The sequence below is a fragment of the Zonotrichia leucophrys genome, chromosome Z (assembly GCF_028769735.1).
Source record: "Zonotrichia leucophrys gambelii isolate GWCS_2022_RI chromosome Z, RI_Zleu_2.0, whole genome shotgun sequence".
Lineage (NCBI taxonomy): Eukaryota > Metazoa > Chordata > Aves > Passeriformes > Passerellidae > Zonotrichia > Zonotrichia leucophrys.
Window position 1 is genome coordinate 17,802,026 of NC_088200.1, and position 27,897 is coordinate 17,829,922.

Here is a 27,897-nt window from a genome sequence, read left to right on the forward strand (position 1 = left end):
GCCCTTGACAAATTCTCATGATTGATGTCTGTAACTGAGCCGATGTGTTTAATGACTGGGAACGCCGGCATGTGGAAAGTTTCTGAGGTACAGGAAGAGAATAATATATCAAAAGGATAGCATCTGCAAGTTTTTGTTGTGGGCAAATCATGTTGCCTCAAGTGGGAAAGTACTGTATCTGGTACATTTTGCAACTTTTCCCTTTTTTGCAACACTTACACAGAACATTTTAATGTCTTTGGTTTCTTTTCTGCTTCTCGAAAGGAACATTCCTGATGATTTTTCTCAGGTACGGGATTTATTATTATTACTATTACTTCTTTTTCTCCTCAGAAGAATGTTGTTGGAGAACATCTACATGCTTGTCCACCTGCCCACGTTCAGTAAATCTCTCAATGCTGTAGATGTTACGAGGTCGCGGTGCGGGGAGAAGTCTCCACAGGGCCGGCCGCGGGGCAGGAGTGGGGGCAGGAGCGAGGCGGGCCGGGGAGGGGCGGCGGAAGCACCGCCACATGCACGGCGGTGCTGGGCCGCCGTCGGGGTATTTAGCAGAGCGTTGGGCTCGGGTGCCGGTTGCAACCGTGGCTGGCAACGGCTTTTTTGGGCGCCATGAAGGGCGGTGGTATCGAGAACCCGGCGTTCGACACACCCTCCTCCGACTTCGGCCAGCAGTACCACGCGGGCCCCGCCGGGGCAGGCGCCGGCGCCGCGGCCCCCGCCGGGCCCGGCCCTTACCCCGAGGAGGGGCCCTGCGGGTGGGGTCCCTGCGCCCCCAGAGCTCTGCAGTTCTGCAACAATGCCAAGGGGTACTTGGCTGCTTATAGCCTGTTGGCCGTCTTCCAAGGTAACCTGTGCCTGCTGTCCAGGGCATACGCTGTTCCCCTTCCCGGGGCTGGGGGAGCCGGGCGGGAGCCTGGGCTGGGGAGGGCGGCGAAGGACTGGTCATGTTTTGGGTGGTGGGTTTGTCTAGTGCTGTGGCTGAACAGTGACGGTAATGGTTTGACTAAGGGACGAAAGTATACATTCTTCTGTGCCCATGATGGGGACGTTCCACAGTATTCCTTGTACTTCATTCCGTTTGTCCTTTTCCTCTTTTCGCACGTACTTTATTGACCACGAAGTCCACGCGCCTGCAGGCTCTTTGCTTCACGCACTTGTCAGTGCTGCATCCCCACTGCCTACAGGGAAATAGCTCTTTTTGTGCACGCACAGGCAGAGGCTTAAAATCTAGGGATTAAAACACCTATATAAAATTGTGGCACCCCACTACTTTCTTACCTGCTTGTTAATTGAATTGAATCCTGGCCTGGTTGTGTAGGACTTTGGGTAAATTTGGAAACAGCAAAAAAAAGTGATTTTGTTCTGTGAATCGCAGTGCAGCCATCTTCTTAAAACTTAACTAATGATTTAAGTTGACCTTGGGAGTAACCTGAAGTTTAGCTTGCTCTAAATTCCTGTTTTTCAGCTTCAGGGATTCTTGTCCATACTTTTGGTTTCCTGTAATGATCAGTTAGGGCCTTAGCAAGCCTTAGACTTAGAAAGTAGAAATGCTCACTGAGGGGAGGAGAAGAATTACTGTAAAAAATATTAGAAAATTTGTGGAACTTGGATGCATGTCTGCCAAAGGGAACGACTGGGTCTATATTCATAACCTTTCAACTTTATTTGACTAGCTAGGAAAGAAAAGGGTATTTTCTGGACAATTTGCTTTGAAGCTCCTTGTTGTTACTCATAAAGGAATTTCTACAGAGGCATGGAGGGGAATATTTGGATATTTGATGTTAGAGGAGAGAGCAGCCTGTACCAAAGAAATGCATTATTTGGATGGCTCCATTCCATGGGGAACCACACTGAGGCAGCTGGAATGGTATGGGGAGAATTGGAGACTCTGCTTAAAACCTAGAAGATTTTAACGCTCCTTGTAATGTTTGGAGATTCCTTGCATGAAGTAGTGCCTTAGTATGTGTTTCTGAGAACTTCTGATTTAATCCCCTTCAGATTCTGATCTTGTCTTAGCATATAGGTTTAGTTTTAGAAAAGAAGTATTTAGAAAATTTTGGGATAAGCCTGTTGTTTCTTGCTTGACTTCGGAAGGTCATGCTATGGCTGGTAGGGTCAGGAGATGATTCCTGTTGCAGTTGTCCTGCCAAATTTGTTTTCTCTATAAACACAAAGAGGTGGGGGGTGGGGTGTGTCTGTGGAAAAACTTTTTACATCATAGCTTTCAATAGCAGCTGAGTAGTAAAATACTTTTAGAATACACACGTAAATTTTTTGGGTGGCATAAGAATAGGGATGGGCAATTAAAAATGCCTTAATATGACACTGAAAAGATTGTTAAAACTAAATATAGTATCTTGAATATTTCTAATGTGTCTGAATTTCTTAAAATCAGTCCTTCTGTTCTGATCTGATTGTTGAGCTGAATAACAAACTCAGCATACTTTAAAATCTTGGTTGTAGACTGGATAGGTTTCCAACTGTAAAAACAACTTGTATTATAAGAATCTCTGTCCCCTTAGGAGGTTATTTGTGTTGCTTGTGCCACTTGTCCAAATACTGCTTTGGTTATTTAATGCTATACGTACGCCAGGCACCTAATGAATGTAGTTCAGGTTTAAGGCCTTAAAGGACAGAAACTGAATAATTTTTGTTTTGGAAGCAGGTGTAGGCATGGCTGTTACAGATCTTGTGACATTCCTGATGTGTTACCTGGATTTTCTGACAAGAATCTTTCCTTTGCTTGAAGCATGAACGAAACTGGGTGCTGAAGACTAGCTGCAATTCTTTTTGAGATGTGTAAAACTAGGTTCATCAGCAAGAAATTCAGGCTTGTGTGTGAAACTTGGTGAAAATATTCAGGTCTTGCAGCTTCAGAGTTTAGATAAAAGCACACAAAACACACCTAGGATTTTGAAGTTATGTGACCTAACACTGTACTCTAGTTTGGGTCTACCCTCCAAATTACAGAAACCATCACTGAGGAAGATAAGATATATCTATTAAACTTGCCTAATGTGCCTCTAGAAAAGATTATTTCCTAATGCATTGAAGATTAATGAAGTAATCCATAACACACTTTTCTGAATGTAAGTTGTTGTCCTAGTCTTTCTAAATGAGTGAACATAGTGGATGATTATCTGTAGTGACCTGGTATGTTGTGAATCTAACTGAAAGCATGTATTTGTCAGCTTATTTTCTAGCTGCTCTCAAAAATAGATTGTTGTCATTAGCACCTGATATGCTGTATTGCAGCTTCTCAGAAGACTTGAGGTGGAATTTAACTCTAATTTCTGGCCATTTCTGTTTCAAGTACATGTGCAACTTGTATTTGCAGAGCACAAAACACTTGTTTGCCTAGAATTTTTTTACATGACTAATACCTGCTTTCTCTGTCGCACTTAGAGTTGCCGAAATGTATGATTGCATCTAGTAATACATTAACTGGATATGCTGCAGTTCACAGCTGTATTAGAAAATAAGACAGAGATTATCTCACTCTTTTGAGTACGAGAAGGACTGTTTATTTCTCATGTCATTAATGATTTTTAGTAAATAAAAAACCAGAACCACAGTTTAAGACTGTCCAGTCTAATATATGTAAAATCTTTGTATATCAGTAATATTTTATAGGCTGATTAGACCTAGTACTTTTACCAAGGCATTTTTAATTGTTACTTTTATGTGTTGTTAAAGCCGCCATTCTTATGACAACTGCAAAACACGTGTTTTTTGTTGAATGGATGAAGAAAAAGAATACTCATGTGTTTTGTGATAGCAAATAAAGTTGGTTTGTAATTAATCTGGATTTTGTGTCAGTACACACTCTACCTAAATCCCTAACAGATGTGGCAGGACAACAAGGTTTTGGTTGGTAATTTCTATACTACAGTTTTAAGTGTTGGGATGTCCTTACAGAATTTGGTTTTCTGATTAAACTACTATCAGTCAGATTCTGTCTTTCTTCAAGAGACTTTAGTGATTAATCACTGGATGATGTAATTGGAGAAGTTATGCTGTCATTCATCACATCTGCATTTTTACAGATGAAGTCAAATTATCCAGTATAATTAAATGGAAGGCTTGATGAGTTTTAGAATGTAAATTAAAGGTAGTAACTTAAAATACCTGTAAAAGACAATGCCTTCTAGCTCTGTAATCCACTTGCTGTGTAGCACACCTTCACTCAAGTGTTTTAAAGCCTTAGTAGGTTTTGAAGTTCTGGCAGGTGGGAAAAACTTGTTTGTTCATTCCTTCTAGTATTGTTATTTGTATATAATATAATATGCTAGTATTGTTATTTGGTTAATGCTTCTTTAGAGGAAAATAAAGTTGCTGAATGTATAACTAATAGCACTGGAAGGACACCTGTATAGTTGTGTCAATCCGAAATGAATTTAAGTGTGATGACTAAACTAACAGGTGAAATTGTCAGCCTTAATAAAGAGGCCATAGTAGGGTATTGGAACTAAGATTGTGCGAAGAGTTGTTTCCATATAGAAAGCTGACGTTTGGCTATTAGAAAATGGCTGGTTTATTTGGAGTAATTTTTTAAATAAATTAAAGTGCTCTAATGAGATGTTGAAACTTAGCTCAAGTAGTTGTACTTATGGATGGTGCAAAGCTTGTTGAAAACTAACTTAAACACATTTCTGTCACTAGTCTTATATTCTTTTCTTAGATAGACAATAGAAAAGCATGTTTTAATTTTAAAGTACCTGAAGGGCCTGTGTCAGGGAAGATCCTCATCAGTCATCTGTAAGGTTACAGAATTCAAACATGTTTGTACTTCTGACTCTAAGACTTCTCAACTATTTTTTCAGGTATCTTTTTTATTATAGGTGCAATTTAATTAGACTATAAGAAAGCTATCTGACACCGTTATAGTTACAACTATTTATCTTGTAACTGAATCCTATTTTGGGATTGCTGAAACCAAACTTAGCAAAGTTTAACTACCTAGTCTTTTTCACAGAAACACAATGTGAAGCAGCGTAGAAGATTTAAGTTAGTCTACAAACAGTGCTTGTGTAAAAGTGGACAGAGAGTGTTTAAGCATGCACTGGCAATTGTGTGCAAAAGCTTAGTTCTACTTTCGGTTAATTTTTTTGCAGTTCATCTGTGCTTTGGTAGGGCAGCTTGTGCAGTGACTTCTTTCCAGTTGTTCTGTAACTTCAGGGAAGTTACAGATTCAAGGGGCAAACCTACTTTGCTTAGTTGAAGTAAATCACCTCAGTTGCTCTGAAACAGTTGCAAAGAATTATTGAATAGCTTTACACTTTTTTATATTATGGAGGATTCATGTTTGTTCACCTTCTTTTATCTTCCCTTTGTGATGGCAGGGAAGTTGGGTGTTTGCAGTAAGTAGAAAACTATGTCCTGAACTTGCTTCAGCCATAGCATGTATTCTAATGCAAGTTATAACTTTGACTAAAATACCTTTAATTTTTAAAGTGTCTTGTGACACCATAAAGCATTCTGTTTGAAAGCTGTGCTTCAGACAAATACATAGGTCCTGTACAATTTGACTGGCTAAGCTGGCACTGCATTACCTACTATGTACCTGTATCGTATAGTTAGTAAATACCTTATAAAGCAGCCTTGTATAAATATATATAAATTTAGCTCTTCAACTCTATTGAGTTAAAGTATCTTTGACTAATTATCTCCTTTTTTTTATTTTTGTAGGTATTGTGGTAAATGGCCTGATTAACATTAGTATTTCAACAATTGAGAAGCGTTACGAGTTGAACAGTTCCCTCACTGGTTTAATCTCTGCAAGCTATGATATTGCTTTTTGTTTATTGTCACTGTTTGTATCTTACTTGGGAGAAAGAGGGCACAAACCACGATGGCTTGCTTTCTCAGCATTTATGTTAGGACTGGGCTCACTTGTATTTTCCTTACCACACTTCAGCAGTGGAAAATACCAGTATGGAAGTAAAATTGAAGGTAAGCTTACAGTTGTTTTGAAAGTTAAACTAAAAAATTTAAATCTCTGCATTAACTTGGTGCAACTCCTTATTTTCAACTCCTTACAACATAGTTAATCTCTCTCAATGTCCTAAAACAGGGTGCTATCTGTAACTGAGAATTGATTCTTTGAAATCTGGAAGTTCAAGAGCTGCCTCTCTGCACAGTGAACTTTATTTTTCCAGAAGGAATATGAGTGTCAATATCGGTTCTTGCTATGAAGCAACATTTGAATAAAATGGTTTTTTTCCTTGCCTTGATGAATGCAATTAAAATTCACTAAAGCAAAATTATGTGGCATCTCTTAGGAGATGGAATCAAGCTAGGTTAGCAAGGTAGGGGAAATGTTAAAGTTGTTAATCTTGCCATCTTACCTGAAGGTGACTAGTGCTTGCATTTCTTTGTGGTTTTGAACTATTAAAGGCATTAATTCATTAACAAGTTTTTCTAAGTTCTTTTAAAATACGTTGATTTTAACTTAAGGATTTACTTGAAATAGAGAAGAAACAAGCAGTACTGAACTGTACTGAACAAAGCAGTACTTAAGTCATGGGTGTAGCTATCCCTCAGTTCTTAAACTTTGTTCACAAAACAAGACTTCACACAGTGTGATTAATGCCAACTATTTGTATTTCAATTTAGTGGCACACCTATAATACAGAAATGTTTAGATATGTTTAAAGCAGGATGACTTAATCTTTTAGGATTGTCTTCTAATTGCAGTCCTTAATGAAAATTATGCTTTCAATAACTAAATATATTAGAGTGCTCACTAAAAAAAAAAAAACAGTAGCTATAAGAAACATGATGAAAGGTTGTTGATCCTCAAATTGATATCTTCAGTAGTAATCATTTTGTCCCCTTCTATGAGCTGTCTACTTGTTAGTCTAAAAAGGTTGGCAAGCTATTTTTTCCTATCTAATTGATGAGGATCTGAAATGGAAGTTAACTGAACAAGGTCAGAAGAAAACATCTTTACTGTTTTCGGGACTATGAGCAGATAATTACTTGTTAGCTCTTGGGAGACGGACAAAAGGGTCCTGGCTCTGTTACAGTCCCATTGCCCTGTAATTTTGGTTTCAGTATTCACCTTTCTACTGCACTTTGATGAAGGGGAAGCTGAACTTAATACATAATACATAAAAGTTTGATTTTTTTTTTCATTTGGAACAAGATACTGACAGTGTGAGAGAGTACATTACCAGTTATTCCAAGTGATTTTCCCCCTTTCAAACAATTTTAGTTGAAATTCCAAGGAGCATGTTACTGTTTTATCCAACATCCATCATTCAAGATGGCTGTATATATTCATAGCTTTATTAGGTACATGTTCCACATGGAGTTTTGAAACCTAAAAGGAGTGGGGAATTTTTGAATTGGCATGTGTTTCTTTACCATAGCACTGTCAGGTGACAGCTTGCCTGCTGTTTTGACTGTTGTAATGCAGGTGCCTATGCTGTGCTGGTGGTGAACACAGTCTAGATCTTAAGCTGACTTAAACAAAACACTATCAAAAATAAATGACTGAGAGTGCAGGGAATGTCAGCACTGGGGCAGTCAAAATAAATCTTCAGGTACAGTGTAACAGCATCTCTTAACTGTCAAGTAAACCACAGCACAGGTTTACGTGTTGTCTGGTTTAACTAGTTCTGAGGTTGATGAAACATTTTAGCTATAGAATTAGTTGCAGGATTTAATAGCACCACACCCCAAAAGTGTTCCTTTTAGTTATTTGTGCGAGGTGCTTATAGAGATCCTAATTTTTTTTTAATTAAGCTTGTATTTTATGCTTGTATTAAAATCCACCACTGAATTTTTTCTGAACAGGCCTTATAAGGCTAATTTATTTATCATAATACTACTTCCTAGAAATAGTCTAATCCATTTCATATTGAAAGATCTGCTAATCAATTGTCTGCCTATTATTGTTTGGGGTTGGGTTTTTTTTCTTTGGGATTGGGTTTTTTTGGGGGGAGGGGGTGGAGCAGCTGAGTTGGTTTTTTGGCTTTGTTGGGGTTTTGTGTTTTTTAAGACACCGTAAAATGTTTTTTCTATTTTCCAGAAAGGTTTTAGACTCAAATTTGTAACCCAGGTACAACCAGCTGTTTGTTCTGGTAAATTTCCAGGTTGCCTGGGCTGCTGGTGCCTCAGCTGGCTGTGGTATGTGCAGTCAAGTGCTCCCCCTGCTGCCTTAACAGAATCAATTTAATTTGATTAATTAGCACAGAGGACTGTGAGAACCACAAATATTAGAAGCAGTGTACCTTTAAACTTCAGTCTTGGATTTTATTTTAAAAATTAAACATGTTTCAGTATGTCTGTGGCAGCAAATGAGAATCCTAGTTTCTCACTTGACACAAGGAAAATAACTTCATTGTGAAGCCAGTCAAACATTGGGACAGCGTACTACTCAGGATACTTCCTAAGTCGAAAGGAAGGAAAACTTTAAAGACTCTTCCTTTTGATGTGAGGTTTTCTTATCCCACATGTTGGCCTGTTTCTGTGCAATGGCACTGTATTGCCTGTGTCTGCTAGAGGAAGTAATGATTTAGGTAAGTTTTCTTTAAATACCTGGTGCATGGCTAGCACTTTCTTAAGCTTTGGTTTGGGAGACCATAGTGTGGATTGATCTTGGCTCTTCTATGTGTAAGTAAAAAGTGTTCTCAGATGTAAAAGGATCTAATAAAAATAAAAGCTGTAATAATTTTGTAGTGAAATAGTGTGAATTAATCAGTCTACTTATCTGATCTGGATGACATTTTCATATATTTGTTTAGTGGGGCTCATTACTACCAAATGGATGGGTTTATCCTCCTTCTTAGGGTTTTATGCTCTTATGAGGAGAACCATGGAAATGTTTCTCCTACATCTTATCCCTTGGTATTCTGCTACCAAGAGTGCAATGATAGCAAGAGAAAGGAGAGGACAACATGGTACTACCTGTTTTCAGTTCCTCTTTTCTCTTCCCTCCTTGTAGTGCCAAATATTACACCAGCAGACACAGCGTTACGCTGCTGTACCACTGCTTTCTTTTTGTGTGTGTGCATAAATGCAGAGGTTTTATGTTAACTTCTCCTTTTAGAGGCATAGCAGTGTGTGTTCTGTGAGAGAGTGGTGTAGGTTTTTAAGGTTTTCGTAGGCGAACACTTTCAAAAGACTGAATGTGAAGGAAGGATTATCTTTGCTAATGACAGACTTCACTTTCTGTCAGGCAGATTTCTTCAGGTTGTGCAGGCTGCTCTGTCACCTAAGAGTGGGAGTTGTTAGTGCTCCTCAGAACTGTTATAAGGTGCAGGCACACAATGAAGTGTCTGTTACATGGGAGTACTCATAACCTTTGAAATGACCATTTGACAGGTGGTTGGTTGTTTGGTTTTTTTCATACAATAATTTCTGGTCAATAATACTTTCAGTAAGCCAAAGCATATTTATAGGACCATTTGATTCCTGTTGCCAAAGCGTATTCATAAGGCTATTTCAATCCTGTTTCTTCATAGAGAGGAAAAAAACCCAAGCCCTGCTAATAAATCTTTTGGGGGATATGATATCACAGAAGGCTTGGCACTGCAATATTGGATATATTAACAGGTGTGAAAATTAAAATAGGAGCCTGGCATAACAGCATTCATTGTAGTTTAGCTTTTAGTACAGATTATTCTTCAAGTTGGACTGTGAGTTAGGTAACAGAGTTTTAAAGTCTTGCTGTCTCTGTTTTTCAGACACGTGTCAAACTGCAGAAACCACCTTTGCTAATGCCACTTGCAGTGCCAGCACAAGCTCTCCACTTCGCAACTATCTGTACGTCTTCATCCTCGGACAGCTGCTGCTGGGAGTTGGAGGAACTCCTCTGTATACTTTGGGGACATCTTTTATTGATGATAGTGTCCCAAAACACAAGTCTTCCCTTTACATAGGTAAATTTAAAACTGTTTATAGAACACTGTCTGCATAGATTATAGACTGCAGTGCATTTTAAGTATTTTTATGAATTAGTCTAATTTTAAAATTTTGTGATTATTACGTATGTGCATGAAGTATTTCTACAACAGTTACAATCCAATTTAGATCCTAATCTGCTCTAAGTACCAAGTCTTATCAATTTTCATTTTGTAGAGCACCCTCGTGTTAGCTTTTCATGTCAGTAACTGAAAATTGTTAAATGGTTCATGTAGCTTTTCTGTTAATGACAGAATAAGTTGTAGCAAAAAACTTACACAGTATTTTTCAACACCTGTAACTAAAAAGTATCAGTCAGGTCAGTAGCTAGGTCATATTATATCCTTTAATAATTTAATTTACTTACCTTCTCATAGTAGGCTGTCCACTCAGTGCATAAACACTGGTGTGTCTCATCTGATCAATCCCGTTCTCTAGCCACATACAAATTTGGCACTTGGCTGGAAGTACAGAGATTGCCTCACTGGGACTGTTTAAAAGCTAAGGAGTACTAATACTTAGCAATGGTTTTTAATCATTTTCAGTCACCATTCTCTAGGTTATATGCCATTTTATTGCCAAGTTCATTGCAGTCTAAGTGTATTTTCTATGGGTATGAAGATATTTATTTCCCCTACCTCATATGTAAGCTGGTTCAAAACATGTTATCTATACTTCTTACTTGCAGGAGGAAGTCAAAACATCTCAGGTTCCAGGACTGTATTCAGACTAGAACAATATTTTAAGGGGCAAAATTGAAATAATTATCTGTTTGCATGCAAATTTTTCACAGTTTTCCCAGGCAAGCTACTTGATTTGATGCCAACAAACAGGATAGGTGCCTATGACAACTCTGAGATGAAAAAGACAAGTTTTGTTTTTGCTGTTTCTTTATTTTGAGAGGGATGATACTGCATTTTTTCTTCCTCCCCTGAATCCAGTGAAATAAATAGAGCAGAATTAGGGTTCTCTGCATAAATGGGGAAACAAGAAGTGACATGAAAACTCAGGAGAATGGTGTCAGTGTTTATACTTTTAGAAAAAGATCAATACAAAAAACTAATTCATGCACAGTCTTCAGGCAACTGAGTTGACTTCAGAAGAGCAGTGTATTCTGCCTAATATAACAAAACTGGAATGCAAGTGAGTGGGTAGGTAACTAAGCCTTGCTTCATGCAATGTGTTAAGTATTTAAGTATATTGTGCTGCTTTAGCTTTTACAAGAAGGCTTATGCATTGCAGAAAAAAATAACAAAGCCCAAGAAAAACCAACCCACAAAACAAAACCAAAATAATCCCAGAACCCACCCCTAAAATGGTCTATAAATAGCTGCCAGCACCTTTTGCTGTAAGCCTGCAACTTATAAGTTGGTATTTTCTTTATCCTCTATATTGGGTGCAGGTTCATGAGGACTGGTACATCTACAACTAAAGCTAAACAATTCCAAATGTATTTAAATTGAGTGTGTGGGAGAAAATAGGCACTTTCTAAGCTCAGTTTGAAGTTCTATAGGATGAATATGAACTTAACTTAAAAAGTTCCTGTGACCATGTCACTGTTTCTGAAGTGTAGGAAAAACTGGGATATATCTACGCAGTATTTAATTTTACTTACTTGACTGTCACATTGTGCATTGCTTTGTCCTCTTGCACCCCTGTCACCCTCCTGGCTCCCCCATCATTTCCTCTTACTAACTACAGGAAAATTAAGTACTTGTGATCCATGCACTTCAGAAACAAATGAGGAATCCAGATTATTCAACCTGGGGAAATGGTAGGAATGCATGTTTACTAATTAAAGATGGATCTAGTTGCTATTAATTGGAAGCCTTAATTTGCAGACAGTGTTCCTGCTGTCAGTGAGTGCTAAACTGCCTACCAGAAATGTGTCTGATAGGCCAGAAATGCTATTGTGACATCAAAAAAGTCTTATACTCTTTTGTAGGGTATGGTTACACCTGCAACTTTGCAGGTTAGTGATTTCTTTTTTAGGGGGAGGGGGTTAGGGTGTTTGTTTTTGTTGCTTGTTTGAGTTTTTTTCTTTAAAACTGCCAGGAGCTGTAAAGAGCCTTGGCTTTGTATTTTAAGGCAGATATTACTCCAGTCACACACTTTGATGTAACTGTCTTCTTGAAGTTACATCTAGAAAACAACTTAAGATTGAAAAATAGAAATAAGAAAGCTCTTAAAGATTGTGGTTAATACAGTTAACAACCAATGTTCATAATTTCACTATTTTTTTCACTAGTTTTTTTTTAAATGTAGGCACAAAATGGAGAAAAAAGCAATCTAATAATGCTTAAGGGTGCAATCAGCCTTTTGCTGAACCTGAAGCTTCTGAGAGCTGCAAATTTCTTTGTTGAAGCTTAATTATAGATTTTGTCTTCTAGATGCTACAACTGTAGTGACAGTAAAAGAACAGGTTGACTTACAGAAACCCTTTGGTCTGCAGTTGACTTAAAAATGTTATTAAAAGAAATCTTAAAAAAATAAAGAAGTTACCATGAACTTGATGTATTTTCTCTTCTAGGAGTTGGCTATGCCATGTCTCTGCTGGGTCCTGCTATTGGCTATGTCTTAGGAGGGCAGCTGCTTCAAGTTTATATTGATATTCAGATCCCAAAAAGGCAAGATACAACTTAGTTTATTGCTTCCTATTTTCTTTTTCTAATATTTTTTACTAAAATATTCAGCTTTTCTCCCTGTGAGGAGAAAATTTTTCAGAAAATACTGTGTTTTCAAAAGCTTCATTAACTTGGAAACAAGTTGCACTTGAAAAGGCTTCATGTTAGTGAGTTACTTCCTAGAGTGAGTAGTGACTCCATTGTGTGTGGAAGTTTCTCTGTAGTGCAAATAGTTAGTTCTAGCATTCAAATATTAGCTATTCTAAACCTCAGTAGCAAAAAATGCTTTTCCTTTTGCTTAGTTGTATATTCGGGGTTAAACCTCCATCTACTGATGTCTTGTGGAACTGTTTCCTTGAGATGGAGTATTAGGACTAGGATTCTTAACTCCTAGAGAAGAGCTTGCTAGAAAATCTTTGTGTTGAATAATAGTCCATTTTTTAAAGAAGTGTTATAAATTGTACTAATAGTTAAACCAGCAGCTTCATTTACACTTTTGTTTCCTGTGTTTTAGAGCCTTCAGATTGATGCAATGGCATTCTGAACTTCTGAATTGGTTTTGGTATAACTCATTGATTGAGGAATCTTTCTAAATCCAGCATTCCCAGTACCTTCATAATGCTTCAGAATCTTGAAATCAGGGCCATAGAATAGTCTTTAAATTGGAATGACATTAACTAATGAGTTGAAGGCTACATTTGGTAGAATTCAGTATTTTTATAATTGCCCAGTGAAGGTGGTTTAAACAAGCAAACAATAAATTTAATACATATAAAACTAAGGAAAATAGCAATATTAAAAGGCTTTATTTTAAAATGTATTAAAAGGAAATATTCCAACTCACTAAAATGTGAAATTCAGAAAGGTAAACCTGCTTTTTCTGAATTACTTTTCCAGTACAAAGATGGATCAAGATGACCCACGTTGGCTTGGAGCATGGTGGATAGGATTTCTTGCATGCTTTTTTCCAGTTTGGCTTCTTATAATACCTTTTTCATGCTTTCCAAAGCACCTACCAGGTAAAGGTTTAGCAATGCTTGGCTACTTTGAAAGAGACATTTGTTCATATTTTTGGGTTATAGAGTACTGAACCGAATGTTTCCGGTTTGATTTTGTTTCTCAGTTAACTGTCTTTGACTAAAATCTGAGGACGAGTTTGTTTGTTTGTTTGTTTGTTTGTTTGTTTGTTTGTTTGTTTTTTGTTTCCCCCTCCAATATGCAGCCTTTAAAACAAGGTGAATCAGCTAGAGGGAGGATCTCGTGTGTGGTGGTCTTGTCCATGGCCAGGGGGTTGGGAATAGATGATCTTCAAGGTCCCCTTTCAACTCAAATCAGCCCGTGATTCTGTGATTCTCTATAAAGATGGACTGGACTGGAAACAAATACCTAAGTGTGGAGACTGGTGGTCAAAGTTTGAAAGGTGCTTGTAGCTAAGCACCCAAGACTGTATTTAAGACTGTGTTACCCAGCAAGAACAGTGTAGAAATTCCATGAGCATCCAAAGGGACTTACTATGGTAATATTGAAGGAGAAAAATGATAGAGGAAAAGAAAAAATAAAGTAGGAAATGGAGAATGTGAGGATGATTTTAAAAAAAAGGAGCTTCAGCATACTCTGAAGTTTTTAGGATGTCCCTGATAATATCTTCTTGCAGCCAAGGCTTTCCAACGTCCAATGAAAGTATAATGCTTTCAACAAACATCTTTGTTCAACAATACAGTATTGACCTCTTTAAAAATCTGTGCCAATAAAACAGGCAGGAAGACCTGTAATATCTGAAAGCACTTTCCCAACTAAAGGAAACAAAAGATTTTGTGGTTCACATTGTCTAAGAGTGCAGGTATTCAGTGTTTTCATTGTTGATAAATATGACTATTTGTAGGAACTGCGAAAATTCAGGCTGAAAAAATCCCTGAAACTCATGATGATGGAGGTCAAGTACTGGTTCAGACCAATGATATTGGACAAAGTTTTAAAGACTTTCCTATGGCTCTCCTGGTAAGAAAAAATTCAAATTTGCTAAAACTGAATATATTCGGAGAAATGAAATTATTTTCCAGATGTTAGAGGCCTACAGAAATGGCTTATTTTGTTGTGAAAGGGAGAACTTCAATATTACTGATATCTTAATGCACGTTCATTTTGTTGATGCCTGAGATTGTTAGAAAGGCATATTACAGAAGTTCCATTTCAGAGGATCTCCTTTTAAAATATAATGACTTTAGTTGGAACCAACATCAAATAATTTCCAGAGTGTATGATAATTTCTCCCCATAGATACTCTTGAGGAATCCAGTGCTCATGAGTCTAATAGTAGCCAGCTCCTCAGAAGCTTTAGTTGCCACTGGATTTGCCACATTTCTACCTAAGTTTATAGAAAATCAGTTTGGAAAGTCATCAAGTTTTGCAGCAACTCTTGGAGGTAATATGGCTTTTTAATTTTAAATCTTATATATATATTGTGTTGAACACTTCATTAACATTCGAGGTGGAAGATTATATGGGTATCTTTTTTGTTTGAGATGTTTGTGACTGTACTTAGGTGGAATCCAGTAATCAGAGCAGTACTTTTGTTATTCTTGCCTGCCCTTAAATACTCTAGTATTACTTAAGTACTCTACATATTCAGAGTAGACTGAGGATTTTGAGTGCTGATGAAACTTTTAGTTTACTAGTAGTTTATTCCTTTCTTATTCTTGGTGAAAAACATTTAATTTTCCTTTATTTGAAATTGCCTGAAGGAGCAGTAGTATCTTAGTCCCTGCTAAAACAATCAAGATGAAGGGCAACTAGGGAAAAAAGGCAGTGCTTATCACAAATAAGAAGTTGATTTTGCCTTTCTCTTCTTTAATTCCACACTGACATTACAATGAGTTTGCAATAAAATGACTGATCAGAATATGTAGTAAGTCTGTGATATAACTGGCTCTGCTGTAGTTTGGTTAGTGTCACCTGTTTTTATCTGATATGCAGAAGTAATATGTAGAACAGGAGAGAGCTTCTATGAAAAACTGAGTACTGGAGGAACAGAAAACATCAGATGGAAGAGCTGTGCTCAGTAGACTCACATTATTGACATAATTAATTCTGAAGAATAGCAACCAGATCAAGTCAGAAATGTCCATAATGCAAACAGATGCTTGCAATATGCAGATTTAATATTCATAGAATGTGTCTTGCTAAGCTGTAGAGTGCTGCAATATAACTGTGGTAGTTGAGCTGCTCTTTTTCCAACAGAAATGTGTTTGGGAAAGACCTCCTAAATTACTTCTCTGGGCAATATTAGATAGTATCATTGCATCAAAACAAATAATCTGTAATTTTACATAAAAACATTGGAATATATGCTCAGTTGTTAACCAAAGACTAGGAGTGAAGTGAAAAGCTGTGTTGCATTTTTTGTCCACAGACCTTGATTGAATGTTTTTGAGTTGAAAATATTGAGAGCGCCTATTAAATGTACAGCTTTAAAGAAATGCCTGCAGTAACGTTGAAAGCTGGCTGTACGTGAACTGAGCTAATTAGTCTAAGCATTACCAATGATTTTGGAAACTATTTAAACTGTCATTGACTGTGGTTTGCGGAATTCCCAGGTCTGTGTCCTGGGCAGTTTTGTCACTGTACCTGAACTGTTTGTAAAGTTAACTGTCTCAGGTTGGTGTAAGTTATACTGAGTTCTGTGTTGTATTATAGATTAGCCATATAAAAATGCTCAGTTATTTATCTGGAGTGCAAAGAGGATAAATCATGGTGGACTATATAGACTCTGACAGCAAATCTGACCCACTGATCTAGACTTCTTTAAATCTTTCAGTAGATGTCTTCTTGTATCTTGTGTTTCTTGTATAACAGCGTTTATGTTCTTTTATTAACAAGTTCATAACAGATGTATAAGAAAGAACGTGGACATGTCAAAAAACCACTGAAAGAATGAAACAGGATTTTCTGTTTTCGTGGAGACACCTACTGGTGTTCAGAGATTCCCACCCCACAGTGCTCCTAAGTCATCTAGTTTGGCTGTATTGAAGTTGGGTTTTGGACAACTATAAATTATACTTTCCAGTTAAACCTCTGGAAAGGCTAAAGGTGATGTAACAGTACAATAAATTGCTCATGTAGTTAGATTCTGGTAGTATGGTTTGAAAGCAATATTACATGGACTGCTTTTTGCAGGTAACTGTTTTGATGTTTGTTTTTCTTAGCATAAAATTGCGTCACAGTTAAGTCTTGCACTTTTATGTAACTGCTCCTTGTCCTGTTTTCCTCTAGGACTTGTACTAATTCCAGGAGCAGCACTAGGCCAAGTCATAAGCGGTGTCTTGGTTTCCAAGCGCAAAATGGATTTGAAAAGCATAATCAAGTTCATGATAGTCACCTGTACAGTGGCCTTAATATTAAACACAGTGTTTTTATTTGCTAAATGTGGGAATGAACCTTTTGCAGGTGTCTCTGAAACATATAATGGGTAAATATATTTTAATGCACTCTTGGCTTTCATATAAATATTTATTCAATTGCCATAGTTTCAAATAGTACACACCAGCAGTATTTAAAAGCAGAAGGAGGCAACTAGCTATTCCAGAAGTCTGCTCTCAAGTGGTCAGTTATCCCATCATAAATTAACAGGGGCAACAGCAGCTGTTTGAAGGTCTGTCAAAGAGCTAGATGGGGCTGTGCAAGATAATTCAAGTAGTCTGGTACTTAGGAACTGATAGATGCCATCTAAAAAAATCATATGTGTCAATTGTATGCTGTGCAAGTTGACAAATAACTTATTGTTATTTACTGTTTTCCCAAATCCCTTTTTATTGTTTTCCCAAATCCCCCATTTTACGCAAAGGCTAGATGCTGCTATCTTGTATAAAAGCATAATCTGATGGTTCTTCTCCAATGCATAAAGAGACACTTGAAGCTAAATGAGATGGGGAAGAGGAGTGGTGCAGTTTGCTGACACATTAGCATGATATGTACCATGAAAACAGAGAAGATGGGTTGGGGAGGAAATTGGTTTTGTAGCCTCAAATGCCCATGCAAGTTGGTGGAAAGTAGAAATTTACTGGTATGCAAAAGTATGCAAAATGAATCAACAAAGTTCCATACACTGGTGACTGAAAAAAAATAAAAAACCTTGAAGCCCAAAAAGGCCCAAGTTATGACTCATTCTGATTTCATCTTTACAACTTGCTGTATAAATTGACAGTATATTTAAAGGCCAGTGTTGAAATTGGATGACTAAAATATGGCTTTGCGACAGATGACTTAGACAACTCAGAACTGTGAATCATAATTCAGATTTTGGTTACAGAAAGGTTATAGTTACATATGTAGTGAAATAATCTGGAGTCATCAATAAAATGCTGAAGATATAGTATAGAAAATGGTATATGAAATTACCTGTGTTTTTATATCAGGTCCTGTGGTAACAGGCAGCAGACAAAAGTTACAGCTGAACTGACTTTCATCCTAAGTTAAATACCACTAGCTTATGTTTTACAGTTTTGTGTAACTTTATCAGTTATGTAGCTTAACTATTGCTAAAGGCTACTTATCTACAGCAAGTTAACCAGTTGGAAGTTAACCAGACCTGAAATATATCTCTTCCCTTGGTATCCATTATAAGAAATGGCTCATTTCTACCTTATGCAGTGTTACTGGTTGGCTTAAACTTTACTGGATGTGTGCATCAGAATAGTTAGTGGCATTAATACAGTGCCAGTTCTTAAACTGTTTTCCATACAGAAATAAAACATGTTTTAAAAGCAGTAGCTGTTTTAAAGCAGAAATTTTAAAAAATAATAAATGTGTAAACTTGTGCAAGAACAGCCAAGTTCTTTGCCTTCATGCTACTGAACAAATGCTTCTGAATGAATAAGTTGTGAGACTACTCTGAGAGTTGACTTAGAATTTGATGTAGATTTTTGTCGAGAATTTAAAGAAATCCTTCATGGCAAGCATTATCTTCTTATTGAAAAATAGCTCAGAAAGGTGAGAGAAGCTTTTGCAAGTTTTGTCTCACAATTATATGAGTAACAGGATCACTTGTTTGTGTTAATGAAAACAGCATCTTACTTTTAGTAACACTATTTATTACTAAATAGGCTATCAGCAGAACTAAAATAATTTTGTCCAGCAGGCACTTCAGGGAACTGCTTTTGCCAAATTCTATTGCCCAGTGCTTCCCTTAAAACTTGAAGGAACAGAAATGCAGTGACTATTTCTGTACTTTATTTCCACGTGTCTCTGGGTCTCTTGATTAAAAACTCCTATAGAGTTTTTTAATGAGCAATTGATGGTCTCATCAGCTAGATTTTTTAGAAAAGCCAGGAGTATCTTTTTTGTTTTATTTTTCTCTGACGGGGTATAACTAAGTGTTCATTCCCTCTTTGGAGGTCAGGGAAAGAGACACTGCACATGTGAACAGGACAAATGCCACCAAATTGATTAAATATTTCTAGGCTTTGCATGCCTCTCAGGCTAGGAAGGCACTGAATGTACAAGTCTGATTAGTGAATTTGCTTATGGTGCAATGTAGTTCATTCTTGGTACTTAGAAGAATTGAAGTTAGTTTGCTTAGGCTTAAAGCACAAATTAATTTAGTGGAGTTCTGCTGAATTACAACAAAATGGTTTTTATATGTAGTTGTGATGTCCCTTATATTCCATTTGAAGTCTGACTGTATGTAAGTTAATTCCTACATAAACTGTTTCTTCTCTTAGTATTTTTTTGTAATCTCAAATTCTCACAAATAAACATACCTTTAGATAATTAATGTGGAACTTTAATTTTACAGTACAATATTTAAACTCCAGTGGCAGTGTCAGAACTTGGTTTTAGCTGACTGAACTTTTAAGCTGTGAAAATTCTTTACTTATTAATGAACTACAATTTGAAAATCAAAGGATGTTTTTATTCTCTCTGGTTATGCCTTAGGACAGTACTCACACAAACCAATGTGATCTTTCATGCTAATAGTGCAGTGGGACTACTTCAAATAAAACCGTACGATTACCTGTATTAGAAGTAAATTGAAAGTAAATATAGTGTGCAAGAGTTAAAGTAAACTCTGTTATTAGTTATTCCTTAAACAGCCAGAGGAAATCTTTAAGGTCCTTCAGGGTGTCATTGCACTCTGCATTTAGCGTGTACAGTTGTCTTTGTGCTCATACAATTTAGATGTCTCCATGGCAGTGTTAGAAATAGTAAAAATAAGGTGGCTTTGCAACTGGACTCAAATCAAAAAAGGGGAAGAATGTTGGAGTATGATCAGTAGAATAAACAACTCCAAATACTGGTTTTAATCTTGTATTTTTTTCTTGAAATTATAAATGGAAGAAATTCAAATACCTAAGTGGGAGGGGGAGGATGATATAAGAGTTGGGCTGAGATGCAGAATTTTGTAATCTCTTTTTTTAAGTGGAAATTGGAGGAATAATCTTTGGATAGAATAACAGCATAAAAACCCCTAGGTGTATAATAAATGGAAAATCCAGATCTCTAACTACTGTGCTTATTTTTAAACAACTAAGTGCATAAGTAACATGAATAGAGTATTTTACAATCTATTATGCTATAAATATTGCTTGACTTGTTTACATATCTTCTGTTTTCCAATTGCTTTTAAAAAGCCTATTAACTTCTGCTTTTCAGAACAGGCACTCTGTATAACTTAACAGCACCATGCAATGCAAACTGCCGGTGTTTGCGCTCCGTATACTACCCAGTTTGTGGCAGTGATGAAGTCCAGTACTTTTCTCCCTGTTTTGCGGGTTGTGCCTCATATCTTTTAAACAACATGAAAAAGGTACTTTATGCAATGAAGATAGCTGATATGGTTTGTTCTGGTTTCCTGTAAAATGCACTGTGTTTCAAGATGTCCTTCCTACAATACCAAATATAGGTTGTATTTAACAAAATCCAGCAATTACAATACACAGTTCATTTACGGTACCAGTGTGACTCCCACTGCTGATCTCTTAACATGTTCACTGCCACAGTGTTGGGCCTCCCCAGTTATTGGGAAGGTATTCATGGGTTGAAGCCAGGTCAAGCCCATTACTCTCTGAAATGTTGCTGGTAGTTGTCTAGCTTTTTATACTGTGTGTTGGAGTGAGCTACACTCCCTTCCCTTCACCACCCCCATGTTCATGCTGGTCTGGCTAACTTAGGAAAATGTTTCCACCCTCTTAATGAACTCAGAGAGAAGCATTTACATCTCTTTTGATTCACTGAAGTGGCACAGTTGTTTGTTTTCTATATAGCTTTCTTTGCAACATTTCTGGTCATTCACAGCCTGTGTTGTTCTGTGAGTGTTCTGGGCACAACAGTCTTTCCCACCTCTGGGCCTTCTTTTGTTGTAAGGGTTTACTGGTTAGCCACAGTGTTTCTCATTTGTGTGATGCCATTCTCCAAGTGTACATCTACCAGACTTCCTAATGCTGAAAATAAGTTAAATCTAAATGTACTTTAAATAGAATTGACAATTGGAAAAGTCAGCAATTGTCTTGAGGTTCTGAAGAACCTGCAGTTCTTATCTAGATCTTTAAGCAAAATGCAGTGTTTATTGTATACATATACATGACAGCCTGCTTCCGTGAGTTTTGAAAACTTGAAGCTCAGTAGCCCCTGATGCAGGAATGGTAAGCTGTGGAAGTGCCTAGGTTATTATCAAGCCTTCCTGGAACTGAGAGGCTTTCTGTGCTTATCTCTTCTAGTGCAATAGACTCTTGAGAAGGGATGTGGGAGCAGTATAGAGAGATCCAAAAAAAAGACATGCTGACCCAGGAAAGGCCTTTATATACTTTTATATTGGAAAATGAGAGAAGGTATTATCCATAAGAAAATGTAGGAGAGTAACTACTTCTTGCAGTCAAAATTTCACACTTTGTTGACATGTTATATTTTTCTTTGAAAACAAATTCTGTGAGTTTAGATAAAGAGCATATTCATTTGCTCACTTGCATATAGAAGTGGTACTATATTGCTTCTGTTCTTTCCTGCTAAAGTCTGAAGTGTAGTGCTTGCCTCTCTGCATATGATTTGCCTCTAACCTCTGCAACTTTTTTGAGTGTAGCTAAAAGCTTACAAAGCATACAAAATGGAGGCTGTCACTGTCTTTTTAGGTCAAAAATCCAAAAATACCTTTTGCTCAGGTGAGGTGGATCAGTCAAATTCTGGTGAGCCAGTTTTAAAAATTAATCTTATTTTCATGTGCTCATCAGGAAATTAACTGTTTCCCACATAGTAAAGTCAGTGTTTATTCTTGTCTTCTGTCATGCAAATGTAATGAAAATTTACCAAAAGGTGTCATTTTGTGACATTCTGGGAGCTAAATTTTGTCTTATAAATTATTCGTAGACATACCACAACTGTTCCTGTATTGGGAAATCAAAAAGAAGAAATGGTTCAGAAGACTTTCTCTATGAAGCCGTTCCTGGGAAATGCCCAACAAAATGCAAACTTTTACCTTTATTCCTGGTCTTCTTCTTTTTTGCTGTTGTTTTTACATTTATGTCTACTACTCCAACAACCGTGGCCATTCTCAGGTACATGTTTTGGTCTGCAAGAAAGGTGAAATTCTTTTGAAAACTACTGTCAGTGAAATACTTAATTCTTTTGCTTTGCAATGCAGTATTTTAACAAGGTAATGTAGTAAGCAAGCAGTACTTTAAACAGAGCATAGTCATACCACTGTTCACTCTTGTTAGTAGACGAGTTTTGAAATTATTTTTAAAAAATCTCTCTAGCGTGCAGCAAAGTCCATTTTATGAATTTTGAGCACTCTTGACTGTTCTAATTGAAGCAAAAAGGAATAAATGTGCTTTGTGCTTTGATCAAGAAAATATTTGTCTAGCCTGTTGATAGTGTGGGCATTTCAAATTGTGTCAGGAAAAGGACAAAATAACAATTAGTCTTCTATTTTCTACCTTAGATTCCTGTCTCAATTCAGAGTTCTAGCTTGAAAAATTGTAGTCTGTCAAGAACTGTAGACTATTTCCCATGATACTGATTTTGTATGTATGGTGGTCACTAATATAAAATGTGATAGTGGGTTAACCAGTGGTTTTGCTGTCTTCCAAATTGCTGAAGCTTATATGCATGAAATATAGTTTTTGTTTGTTTTTATTTTAAAAATGTGCTTCTCATTCTGAATTCAGAGCTCTTTTCTGTTTGTTGAAGTCAAACTACAGGTTTGACTTGTAGTTCTAATACTTCCAGTAAAAAGATAACCATGATGCAATAGCATGTTGCTTTGTGAGGATGTGGCTAGATACCCTTTGGCGAGAGGTTGAGGAAATCAGTAACATCCTACCAGCAGAGCTTTGTAATAGCCTTGTGTCCAGGTTTGGTGGGAATCTGGAATTAACAGTTTGTCATTAGTGTGGAGGCAGAATAGCATAAAGTTCTGCATTATCTTCAAATTTGAGGTGACATAGTTTTATTTCAGTAATTCTAAGCAGTAACATTTGGATATTTGAATCCTTATATAATTCAGCTGAAATAGTGGAACAGTTTTTTATGAAAAAAAGGACTGTAAGTAGATTAATTTTCAAAGATTAATTTAAGTAGCTAAAGTGTCAGTAAATTTTACAGTATATTCCAATGCCTTTTCTGTAAGTCTTTTTTGTGCAATTTCAAACATAAATTCATATATTCATGACAGTGTTCTACTGCTAGAAAAAATCTACTGCATGATGTGGAACTCATTCTCCTTCTCTTAATTGCCTTTATGAATAATAGAATCCAACACTTACTTCTTTTTGTATAGTAGCTCTGGATTGCATCCTAACACTATTTTAATTTCCTTTCCATTATTCTATGGAAAAAATGTTTATATCAGGACGCTGATAGCAAGCTTCCTTTTTATTTATACTGTTTTGTTAAACTAGTTAAATCTAAAATTTCTTGATGGGCTACTGGTGTTTTTTCAGTCTTTTATCTAAACACCATTTTAAGTAGTTGGGTTACTTGTTCTGCATGCTGGATTTATAAACCCTTCAGCATTTAACAGGTTAAAAGAGTATATAGAGAAAGCATATTCACTGAGGGACACAGCACAGAAGTAGAAATTGTTTACTCTGTCTTAAACTGCAAATCTTGTTTACAGATGTGTGCCAGATAAACAGCGTTCATTTGCTCTTGGAGTAAAGTTACTGTTTCTGCGAATACTGGGTATGACTTTCTTGTTGAAACATATGCCTTTGAGTAATCTTCTTATTTGACATTTTTTTCTCAACTTTAAAATAATGCCTTAAAAATCTTTCAGGGGTGCTTGAAGCAGTCTGTCATTGGCTTATGGAATACACTTGTTAGGCTACATCTGGATTCAAATTCATTGTTAATAGGGCATTCATGCTCTCTTCAGCCTTTCTCACTCTTACAAGCACAAGCCAAATAGAGGTAACTGCCATTCTTTCAGTAAAACACACCTGGTGCTCCTTTCCCCAGAAGAAGGCCTATTCTGAAAACTGAGATAAGAAGAACTGATGTAATAGAAAACAGTTTCATGTAACATCTGAAATCCAGAAGTTTAAAAGAAAAATGAATATGTAGAGCCTTTCCTCTTCTTCTTCCTTTAAAATGTCTTTTACTAACTTCAGCATTTCTTAAGATAGGTAATTGTGCATAATTATTTACAGAGTATAATGTGGGAAGTATAATACTTTAATTCCATATCTAAGCATCTCCAGCATTTCAGTAGGACAGATGAATCTTTTTAAGTAAAACAAGGGTAAGCATATGTATTTTCTGGTCCACAAGCATTTGAATTTTCTCAGGCATAATGAAAATTCTTGTTTTAGTAGTAGACAGTTTTTAAATGGTATATTTAATTCAAGACTGGGACAAGACACAGTTGCTGATTGGACTTTCATGCCAATATTTAGTACTGTAGCCATTCCCTCTCCTTTCAGATTACATATCTAACACTTGCAGTAATGAGTTCCGCCTTGCTGTATTCAAACTGTGATTAATATAAGTTATTCTGCTGATAAAGTGTAATAAAACAAACATCCCCACAGGTAGAAATAAGCTGGAAGTCTGTGATCAGTGTTGTATAAGGGTCCCTCTGATTCACTTAACTCAGAGCTCAGAAATTTATGCTAGATCTCGAACTCCTGACTTCACTGTGGAGTGATAGAACTTTTTGCACTGCTTGTACTATGGCTGAAGAAGGCAGTAACAGCGTTACTTACCCGCAACATATTTTTGCTGTAGGCTTTAAGAATCGCACAGGCGTTTTAGGCTGAAGACCTAGTGAGGGACATAGCTACTTGGTTAGCTCTAGGAGAGTTTAGGCCTTGGGTAGTTGGGTAGACATGCAGTGATGTACCTGGTATGTTTATTCTAAAATTGGCTGTACTTGGATGCAATACACTTGTGCATTATAACACACAGAAATCACATGGAGTTAATAAAATCTGTACAATAATAATTTTAAACAGTGCTTTTTTTTGGTGAAATTTTTACTGGAAGCTTTGCTACATATGAGGAAAAGGGAGAAATGTGTTACTGAACATTTAACATAATTATATTTTAGTTCTCATAATTTGGAACAGGGTGGTGCGTATGATCAGAAGAAAGGAACTTTTTTCCTTTCAGTTACATTCCTGATTTCTTGATTAGTTTTTTCACCATTGATTTTAATTTTTTTTTTCCAGTGAATACAGAGGAAGTTAAGAAGCTCAAGTCTTTGAATAAATTTCTTGCTTAACAAAGTGTATAATGAATTAACTCTCTGCATCCAACCTGTTAACTGAGAGCATTGCTAGGTGTAGACTTACTATGTAATATGAAGCCTATGAGTTTGATTAAAATTGTTACATTTAGTGTCTGGTTCTCCCATTTTATCTTCCCCACCAGCTTAGCATTTCACTGTATGCATGAAAACTAGTATGTCAAGTAACTCAAACATTCTAATGTGTTGCTGTGTTTTTTAGGTTCTATTCCTGGACCAGTTTTATTTGGTGCTGCTATAGACAACAGTTGTACTCTGTGGGATATTGATGAATGTGAAACTAAAGGAGCTTGCTGGGTATATGACAATGAAAGAATGGCTTATTTGCTCATGGGCATAAGTAAGTATTTAATATTAAATACATATACTAGGTAATATATATACTGACCTTGTCTGCTAGATGGGGATTATTTTGATATAAAACCTTACACTTTTTATTTTTGGCAGCAGTGTTTTTTAACTTACTTTCATAAATGATCAGCAAAATATTACGGAAGGAGAAACACCACAATAAGTAAACCCTAAACATTACTTTAAAAACTCCTTTAAAAATTACACAAAATAGTTTTGGTCTTTGATCTTGCTTCATTGTCATACTTATTTACTAGATTTTTAAGGGACTGGCTCACACTTCAGGCTGTCTTCAGGGCAATGAGCATGAACAGGGGTGTGAAGATGATGAGAGGGATGGAGCACCTCTCCTATAAAGAAAAGGCTGAGAGAATTGGGTTGGTTCAGCCTGGGAAAGTGGAGTCTCCAAGCTGACCTTATTGAGGCCTTTCAGTATCTGAAGGGGAGCCTACAAGAAAGATAAATGGAGAAGGACTCTATAAATAGAGAGAATAGTGATGGAACAAGGGGTAGTGGACTGAAACTCAGAGGGTAGGTTTTGGTTAGATATTAGGAAGAAACTGTTCACTGAGAGGGTGGCCAGGCATCGGAACAGGTTTCACAGACAAGTTATAGATGCCCATGCCTGGAAGCATTCAAGGTGTGGAGCCTTGAGCAGTCTGATCTAGTGGAAGGTGTGCCTGCCCCCAGCACAAGAGTTGGACAGACTTTAGATTCCCTTCCAACTCAAATAATTCTGTGATTATCTGGGTTGCGTGTTGGCAGTTAAGGTCTGGGGAGCCTTCTTTCTCTTTTTGTATCTCAGTTCTTTTCTGTAAGTTATATAAAGTTCTTGAAAATATGTCTGAACACTTGTCATTTCTGATTGTTTAACAATTTGTTCCCTTCAAATGTGTGGTATATATGCCAGTGGGAGAGAGGGTGTAGGCTAGGCTTGCATGAGACTAAGTGCTGATGTCCTGTCTTCTAGCAACTGTGATATTTACAGTGTGTGAGCTGAAGTACTGATGTCTAATCCTGAAACTGAAAAAGCAGCAGTCACAACTTGAGGATAAGGATCTCAAGGCATATTTGTGATCAAATACAATCCCCCTGGTTTTGCCCTTCTCCTTGGCCTACCAAGTTGTGCAAACACCTTTCTATAGCCTTCTAAGACATCTGACCAGAGAATACTTAAGAGATATTCTATGTGGGAAGCTTTAGTTTCTGGAAAAGAGAATACTGATATAACAAATTACAGTACTGAAACAAGAAATAAGAAAGATTTGCACTTCAGGCTAGAATGGGGTGAAGAAATACAGAACTGGAGCAAAGCAAAAATTGGCAGGCAGGTGAGTGGTCTGAATTCAGCTGTATGACTGTCTTTATCTGCCCTTTGTCATTCATGTAGAGTACATTTAAATGAAGGCTGTGAATTTCAGTCTTACAGGGTGTATGTAACTCACCATATGAAGCTTTATAAATGAGTGAAACGACTGCCTCTGCTACTGAAAGTGAGTGTGATAAAAACTCTCCTGTTCTTTGCATTCAGGTACTGCTTGCAAAATCATCACAATCATCTTTGTGGTCATGGCAGTGTATTTCTACAAGCCTCCACCATTAACTGAAGCCCTGCAACAAAAGACGTCAGAAAAGATATCTGCTATACACACATAAATTATGAGCAAATCAGGGACTTGTGAAAGAAAATTGTAAAAACATAAGCATTATTACAACACTTGTACCAAAGTTCTTGTACACTGTTGCCTAAATATAGAAGATCATATTCAGCATTTAAGAACTTGAAATATTTTGAATCTGCGCTATTCTCTAATTCATTTAGTATTCGAATTCACACTGAAATTTGCAGTCTAATTTTAAAAGTCTAGTATGAAACTTAATTGAAGTAAGATGGAATACTCTGATCATAAAACAGGAAAAATAAAGTGAAGTGAGCTGTGTTTATCCCTAAATGTTACTGTAGTGGGAGAAAACAGTTGACTTGGTATATTGAAGGGAACTGTGTATGTTTAGAGAGGACTTAATGTGCACATAATTTGGGCTAGTGCCTTTGGGGATTTTTCTGTAGGAACACTTGGCAAAGTGCGAGTTTGGCTATGTTTTAGAAATATTTTTACATGTTATCTTAATGGCATAAGTTCATATTTTAATATTTGTAGGAAGATGTCAATAGTTATGATAGAATAGCTGGGTTGTAAAATCAAAGTATTTGTTAATTCATGTACTTGAGTTTGTCTGGATTATATACAGAAAGTTGCTGTCCAGCTGCTTTATTTAAGC

The 27,897-nt window shown here is 36.7% G+C and overlaps 1 protein-coding gene across 4 annotated transcripts; it reads left to right on the top strand.

Annotated features, from left to right (window-relative positions):
* The first annotated feature begins 454 nt into the window (after positions 1-454).
* On the top strand, positions 455-27,755 carry SLCO4C1 (solute carrier organic anion transporter family member 4C1). Of its 4 annotated transcripts, none has more exons than XM_064735906.1 (13): positions 455-844; positions 5,689-5,952; positions 9,693-9,887; positions 12,440-12,536; positions 13,431-13,552; positions 14,416-14,531; positions 14,811-14,955; positions 16,803-16,998; positions 20,181-20,334; positions 21,888-22,075; positions 23,638-23,702; positions 25,469-25,606; positions 27,149-27,755. In XM_064735906.1, the coding sequence occupies exons 1-13, from the start codon at positions 610-612 to the stop codon at positions 27,271-27,273; spliced, it is 2,040 nt and encodes a 679-aa protein (XP_064591976.1). In that variant the 5' UTR covers positions 455-609; the 3' UTR covers positions 27,274-27,755. The 4 variants fall into 4 exon arrangements, with proteins under 4 accessions (XP_064591976.1, XP_064591977.1, XP_064591979.1 ...); XM_064735907.1 differs by lacking the exon at positions 27,149-27,755 and adding an exon at positions 25,714-25,781; XM_064735909.1 differs by lacking the exon at positions 5,689-5,952.
* Positions 27,756-27,897: the final 142 nt, after the last annotated feature.